Source organism: Nanorana parkeri, unplaced genomic scaffold, assembly GCF_000935625.1.
Source record: "Nanorana parkeri isolate BGI_ZX_2015 unplaced genomic scaffold, ASM93562v1 scaffold763, whole genome shotgun sequence".
NCBI lineage: Eukaryota > Metazoa > Chordata > Amphibia > Anura > Dicroglossidae > Nanorana > Nanorana parkeri.
In genome coordinates, this window is record NW_017307031.1 from 32,167 (window position 1) to 40,028 (window position 7,862).

General features: G+C 48.0%; 1 protein-coding gene across 1 annotated transcript in view; it reads left to right on the forward strand.

Annotated features, from left to right (window-relative positions):
- Positions 1-7,862, forward strand: part of CNTFR (ciliary neurotrophic factor receptor) — a 186,169-nt gene that overhangs the window by 17,449 nt on the left and 160,858 nt on the right. Inside the window, exon 3 of the mRNA XM_018564592.1 lies at positions 1,291-1,380. Coding sequence (XP_018420094.1) covers positions 1,291-1,380 — 90 coding nt within the window. The remainder of the gene's footprint in view (positions 1-1,290; positions 1,381-7,862) is intronic.

The following is a 7,862-nucleotide window of genomic DNA, read 5'->3' on the forward strand; positions in this document are numbered from 1 at the left end:
GTTAATGTTCTCTTACTGGACAACCCCGCCCTCCTCACTGCCCCTGTACTGGACACCCTCACTCTCCCTTCTGCCCCTGTATTGGGAAACCTCACCCTTCATACTGCCCCTGTACTGGGAACCCTCACCCTCCATACTGCCCCTGTGTTAGGCAACCCCATCCTTCTTACTGCCCCTTGCACGAGCCACCCCTCCACTCGTCATAATGCCCCTGTGTTACGCATACCTACCTCCTTACTGCCCCCCTTTACTAGGTACTCCACACCCCATATTGCCCCTGCCTAATGCCCCCTACACTAGGCACCCCACCCTCCCTAATGCCCCCTACACTAGGCCTCCCGACCCTCTTTACTGTTTCCTGTACTAGGCACACCCACCCTTCACACTTCCCCTGTATAAGGCAACACCACACTCCATTATGCCTCTTACCCTCACCCTTCATACTGCCTCCATATTGGGCACCCTTACCCTTCTGACTGACCCCCTGTACTAATAACCCCTACCCTCCATACTGCCCTCTGTATTAGGAACCCACACCTCCATACTGCCCCTGATTGTATACTGGGCACCCACAGCTTCCTTACTGCTGCCCCTTCCCTGTACCAGGCATCCACACTTTCTCACATCCTCCCCTTTTACAGGGCACCCCACATTCTTTCTGCCCACCCACAGGGCAGCTACAGTCTACAGAGAGCCAGCAATGGTGGTTCTTCTCCATACGTTCCCTGTGTTTGGTCATGTGACCTGGAATACCACAGTTGACCGAGTGCAGGGAACCCAGCGGGAGGAGGCATTGTGCCGGTCTTTGGAAAGCTTCAGATAATCAGCAGCCCTACTATCAGCTGCTATGGCACCTCCTGTATGAAGAGGCCTTTTCCACTTTAGCACAGCTTCAGTGTTATCTGGATTGTGTTATCGACATTGATTTCATTTGACCCTATTTGATTATTGTATAAAATAGATGTCAGTCTGGGTGCTACATGTGACCCCACACCGGAGCCGCCATATTATAAAACCAGAGCCGCTATCGCTCACATTCTCACCTGCGGACATTAGACAAGGTGATCTCACGGGCCCATCCCCCTCCTCAGCCTTAATTAATGGGCCCATTTGATTGATTGAAATGCTGGCAGGGGTGACATAAAAAATTGTGCCCGGTCAGCACAGCGCTCCCGGATATCGCGGAACTTATATTTTATTGCGGCGGATTCGCCCTCGTTAACCTTCGCAGCATTTCACCGGCTTTCCGCCCCGCAGCCTCATTCACTGTCACATTTTCTCTTCCCACAGAAGCAAAGTCAAGATCTCGGCCTTTCGTCTCCGAGCCCGGGTCACTGGACCGCGTACAGACTCCCCGCGCAGGACGCAGCCCGCAAAGAGGTAATGAGACCGGTCACATTCATCAAACTGCCTGATGGGGTTATATTGTGTATAGATTATAGATAGATAATCAATAGGTAGATAGAGACACTGATAAGTAGATTATGGGATTCATGGATAATAGATTGATAGAGCTATTGATCATAGACAGATATACGAACATACATACACTATATTGCCAAAAGTATTGGGACGCCTTTACACGCACATGAACTTTAATGGCATCCTAGTCTTAGTCCGTAGGGTTCGGTATTGGGTTGGCTCCGCCCTTTGCCGCTATATAAGCTTCAACTCTTCTGGGAAGGCGACCACAAGGTTTAGGAGCGTGTCTATGGGAATGTTGGACCATTTGTGAGGTCAGGTACTGGTGTTGGAGGAGAAGGCCGGGCTCGCAGTCTCCGCTCTAATTCATCCCAAAGGTGTTCTATGGGGTTGAGGTCAGGACTCTGTGCGGCCAGTCACGTTCCTCCACCCCAAACTCCCCCATCCATGTCTTTATGGACCTTGCTTTGTGCACTGGTGCGCAGTGATGTTGGAACAGGAAGGGGCCATCTCCAAACTCCTCCCACAAAGTTAGGAGTATGAAATTGTCCAAAATGTCTTGGTATGCTGATGTCTTAAGAGTTCCCTTCACTGGAACTAAGGGGCCATCAGCTGTGCCGGGTATTGTATCTGTCTATGTGCCGGGTATTGTCTCTGTGCCGGATATTGTCTCTGTCGATGTGCCGGATATTGTCTCTGTCGCTGTGCCGGATATTGTCTCTGTCGCTGTGCCGGATATTGTCTCTGTCGCTGTGCCGGGTATTGTCTCTGTCGCTGTGCCGGGTATTTTCTCTGTCGCTGTGCCGGGTATTGTCTCTGTCGCTGTGCCGGATATTGTCTCTGTTGCTGTGCCGGATATTGTCTCTGTTGCTGTGCCGGATATTGTCTCTGTTGCTGTGCCGGATATTGTCTCCATCGCTGTGCCGGATATTGTCTCTGTCGCTGTGCTGGGGATTGTCTCTGCCACTGGATGTCACACATTTAAAGGATAAGTCCGCAATTATCGGCGATTGTTGTTTTAATTCTCACAGACAATTGTTGGGATTTTCTGTCCCGTGGTTCCGGCTTCTCCGGAGATCAGACATGAGGAGGATAATGAAGCACTTTGTCAGATATAAAGACTCGCGTCGCTCTAATAACTTTTTCGTGTGAAGGAATGTCGCCGCTATTTCACACTCCAGCGGTATTTATGTCGGTAACGGAACGTTGTGGCGGGTAAATGACGGGAAGATAAAATGACAAACACGGCTATGGGAACTGTCAGTCTTACACACGCTATATACCTCGCACATTGACATGGATGCTTCGCGCACTGACATGGATGCCTCGCGCACTGACATGGATGCCTCGCGCATTGACATAGGTTCCTCGCTAATTGACATGGATGCCTCGCGCACTGACATGGATGCCTCGCGCACTGACATGGATGCTTCGAGCATTGACATGGATGCCTCGCGCACTGACATGGATGCTTCGCGCACTGACATGGATGCTTCGAGCATTGACATGGATGCTTCGAGCATTGACATGGATGCTTCGCGCACTGACATGGATGCTTCGAGCACTGACATGGATGCTTCGCGCACTGACATGGATGCTTCGAGCACTGACATGGATGCTTCGAGCACTGACATGGATGCTTCGCGCACTGACATGGATGCTTTGAATTTCGCACTGGACTGGTACACCGGCACTAATGTGCCACGCATTCAAGTGCCGGCGATTGTACTGCGGGCAAGGCTGCTGGGCCAGTGGCTTCACGTGACTGCACTGCCACGCCCCCTCCCGCCCCAAAACAAAGTGAGCCGGCCGGGTTGCGTTGTAGGGCGTTTTAGAGGCCAAACACTTTGGAACGCACTCTTTATGGTGTCAAGCAGTGGGGGGGAGTTATGCAAATATCACAATGCCTTGATGGGAGGGTGTCAGTGTGGAGGAGTGGCCTTTCCTAGGTAGCAGTGGCTTAACAATCGCCATAGCGACCCAGGCGGCCGCTATGGGGCCCGGGCACAGGGGGGCCCGGCCAGGGCCGCCTAGGTCGCTATGGCATGTGGGGTGCTGGCTGTCACAGACACAGCTCAGCAGCGGCCGCGGCGCATTTCCCCTTATAGCCGCTGCGGAGCTGTGACAGCGACAGCCAGCCGCTGTGGCAGATGAGGGCGGTGTTCGGAATGGAGGAGGCGGGGCACGTCTAAGAGCAACCCCGCCTCCTCTAACATCACTGGCCAGCGACCTAAGAGCAGGTGGGGCCAGTGATGTAAGAGAAGGCGGGGCCCGTCGATAGCAGAGGAGTCGGGGCCCGGGGACGGAAACAGGATTCGGGGCCCGGGGACGGAACAGGTTCCGGGGCCCAGGGACGGAACAGGATTTGGGGCCCGGGGACGGAACAGGATTCGAGCCACGGGGACGGAACAGGAGTCGGGGCCCGGCGACCACAGAGGCGCTGACAGGCAAGAGATCTCAGACCCTGCAGAGCCCACTATATAGAGTCTATGGTGGGCTCTGCAGGGTCACTCTCCACTGGGGCTCTGCAAGTGGCATGACTAGCAATCACGGGGGGCCCCATACAAAATTTTGCTATGGGGCCCTGTGATTTCTAGTTACGCCCCTGCTAGGCAGGCTGTATTTGCATGAAGACCGCCCACATGTGAAGCTGAGCCTCTATGATTGCTAGATGATGCTGGACGTCCTCCAGCCAGGAAATGAGGCGGAGCTCTATGTGACTTGCTGCAGCTTCTAATGCACATTGTGAGGAGCTCCCAGTGTGCAGTGACATCAGAGGAAGAGGAGAGGATCCGATACAACTGTGCAAGACTGCAGGGGAGGCCGGAGGTCAGATTTAAAGGGGAACGCAGCGCAGCCCTTCTTTGTACTGCTAATCCTCTGGGGTCAGCCATCTTTGTCTCTTCAGTCTGCACAGGAAAAGATCAAGGTGTCTTTTCATCTGATGTCCGTTGGAGTCATTTGTGACCGTCATTGGGAGTGCATTACACAGCGCGCGGTGAATAATTCATGGTATTATGCAGTAACATTGACTGTGCATTTAGAATGACATGAACGGAAAATCAATCTCATTAATGAGTAAAGACTCCATGTTAACCGTCGCCATGCTGGACGGGAATCACATTATGGCTAAACATAGTCCGGGTGCATCATGGCGGGCTCAGCGACACCGAGGATCCTAATCTCTTGTTAGCACGAGACTTATCCTCTTATTGACTGCAAGCTCGTTTGCAATGCATTGATTTCCTTTTCGGGTCCCTGGCGGCGAGGGGTTAAATAAATCGCATGCTCAAGGGTTGGCTATTTCTGTCTCCCGGAGCATACGGTCAAAGCAGGTTTAAAGGGAAACCTGGAATAGTAAATGTTCTGGTCGTGTAAAAAAAATATATGATGATGTAAATACTTTAAAGTATAAATCAATGTAATAATATAAATAATAATAATAGTAATAATAATATTATTGATGATGATAACAATAATAATAATTAGGTGTACATATTTTAAAGTGTAAAAATAATAATATGTAAATATTTTAAAGTATAAATATAATAATAACAATAATAAATAATAATAAAATACACGTTGAAGCCACACTGCTACGTCAAGGCTCCACTGAAAACTGTGGTCCTCAACATCAGTATTGACCTCACAAATGCTCTGCTGGCTGAATGGGTACTAATTCCCACAGACACCCTCCAAAATCTTCCAAGAGTGGAGACTGTTATAGCTCCAAGTGGGAAAGAGGGGAGGGCAACTCCATATGAATGCCCATGGTTTGGAAATGGGGTATCCAAGAAGCTCATGTAGGTGTGATGGGCAGGTGTCCATAAACTTCGGCCATTTGGTGTATAGTGTACATAGTTATATAATTTTATATAATGTATAAAATATTATGAATATTTTTAAATGGGCATTTCCTCCCAAATTAAATTAGAGAGAGTTGTATATTTAAAAAAAAATCCTTTTATATACCCTTCTCAGTTGCATTTGTCCCAGGTCACGTGACCACCTTGCTGTGTCATGAACCAAACAGCCTGAGTGGGGGGTGGCACCAGTCTGCCCTGCCGTAAATTGCAATGACAAGAAGAGTCGCTGTCAATCAAACAAGCTTCCACCTGCCTACGGCACCAGCAGAACTGCCTGATTGGGTGGGTAAGAGTGTTTGATTGACAGTATCTCCTCCTATCATTGCAGTTCACAGCAGGGCAGAGTGGTACCCTCTCAGGTACCATCTGTACCCACCGCCAGTCAGTAGGCCGCTCCAGGGCTAAGCCACCTAATTGGCTGTTCTAGCTCCTGGAATGTTCTGCTGTCTGTAATGATCACATGAGGTAGAACCTGTTACCGCATCAGCGAGCCAGATAGGAAAGAGTATCCAGTTGTAATTGTTGCCATGTGTATGCTCTGCCGAGGAGTTTACTTTAAAAGTATAGCGATCCCAAATGTTTCAGTAGTAATCCTGGCTTTCTCGAGGGGTCTCCCTTGTTATATCATTATTACTGATTTATTTCCATGAAAGTCAATGGGAATACAAAAGCAGCTTAATTTAGCTTCAACCGAGGTCAACTGCATGTCAAATGGAGGTCAACTGCATGTCAGAAGAAGGTTATAAGCTGGTCAGTATGAGGTTTAAATTAGGTCAGAAGGATGTCAACCAGGGTCAGGTTATCACTAATCAATTTATCCCCACGCAGCTACCTCCTCATGTATCACTTGCCCCTCCCCATTTAGATTGTAGGTCCTCGGGGGCAGGGCTCTCCTTACCATGTTGTCTTTAATTATATTGTGATTGTAATGTCTTCCTTATATTGTAAAGCGCTGCGCAAACTGTTGGTGCTATATAAATCATGTATAATAATAATAATAATGTCCTCCTTATATTGTAAAGCATTGCGCAAACTGTTGGCGCTCTATAAATCCTGAATAATAATAATGTCATCTGTAGGTCAGAAAGAGGTCATTAGCAGGTCAGAAGAAGGTCAATTGCAGGTCAGAAGAAGGTCAATTACAGGTCAGAAGAAGGTTATTAGCTGGCTAGTAGGAAGTCTAAAGCAGGTGAGAAGGATGTCATGTGTAGGTCCGAAAGAGGTCATCAGCAGGTCAACTGCAGGTCAGAAGAAGGTCATAAGCTTGTCAGGAGGAAGTCTAAAGCAGGTCGGAAGGATGTCACCTGTAGGTCAGAAGAAGGTTATTAGCTGGTCAATAGGAGGTCTAAAATAGTTCAGAAAGATGCCATCTGTAGGTCAGAAGGAGGTCTACTGCAGGTCAAAAGAAGATTATTAGCTGTCAGTAGGAGGTCGTAAGCAGGTCAGAAGGAGGTCAGGTGCAGGTCACATCCACCTGTGAAGGTCACCTGGAACTGAGAAGTGTCTCAAACTGATCTCAAATGCAAGCCTTCATTATCATCATTGGAGCGAGCAAGCCGCCATGCCTTCCTTTAGTGGCAGAGACTTTGAAAACTGCTCACCATATATTAAACTCTTGCAGCAAGAGATGCCTAAAATTCAGCCTCAAACTCTGTGAAGACTTCTGGGAAAAGCAGTGAACCAATCACATGCAGAGGATAAATAGGCTGAGGAGTCATACAAATCTTTATTGGGCTTTCCTACCTGTTACCAACATCGTTGTGCATGAGAAAGAACAGGAAAGAATAGTAGATATTGCTCTTCCTTGTCTTGTGTGAATGAGGAATAAAAACATATCATCTGCCACCATGTGCCAGTGAGATCCTCCTTTCTTCTGCTTCCTTTACAATGTCATGAAGACACGATGATGGGGGTGGTGACAAATACCCGACACATCGTTCATTGTATCCTAACAATCTGTCCACCCACCTACAGAAATCAAGGAAACGTTTTTTAATAGGTTACATTTCTGTTCAATCCATTTTTATTGAGTTTTCCAGGTGAAAAGGAGATGAACAACAGAGGTTCCCTGATACAAAAGGAATGACACGGGATTACAACCTTGACTGTACAAGAATAGGAAGTCTGCAAGCTAAAGAATACAATGAGATGAAGGCGTTGAGAATGGAGCCAAATCTTCCTCCCTTCACTTGTATATAATATGTAACCATAGATTGAGCAAATAATCAAAACATATATAATAGTGTAATGAAAATAAGTCAACCGTACAAAAAAATGTTAAAACCAGGGAGTGGGAGGGAAGAACTTGGGGGGAAAGAAGGAAGGGAAAGGGTCATGATGACTAGAAGGCAATACTCCATATCGGGGAGAATTGAGCTATATTGATGAAGAATTTTCTTGGTTAGGGAGTCCCCTGTTTAGTGACTGAAGAATATGTTGCCATGCATCTCAGTGGAGATGGAATTTAGCATGCACGTTGAATTTATAGGCCAGCATTTCCTCATAAAGCCATTCTGCGTCAACTCTATGGAATACTTCTGAAATATTCACAGATATTGCTCCTCCCGTAGCAGG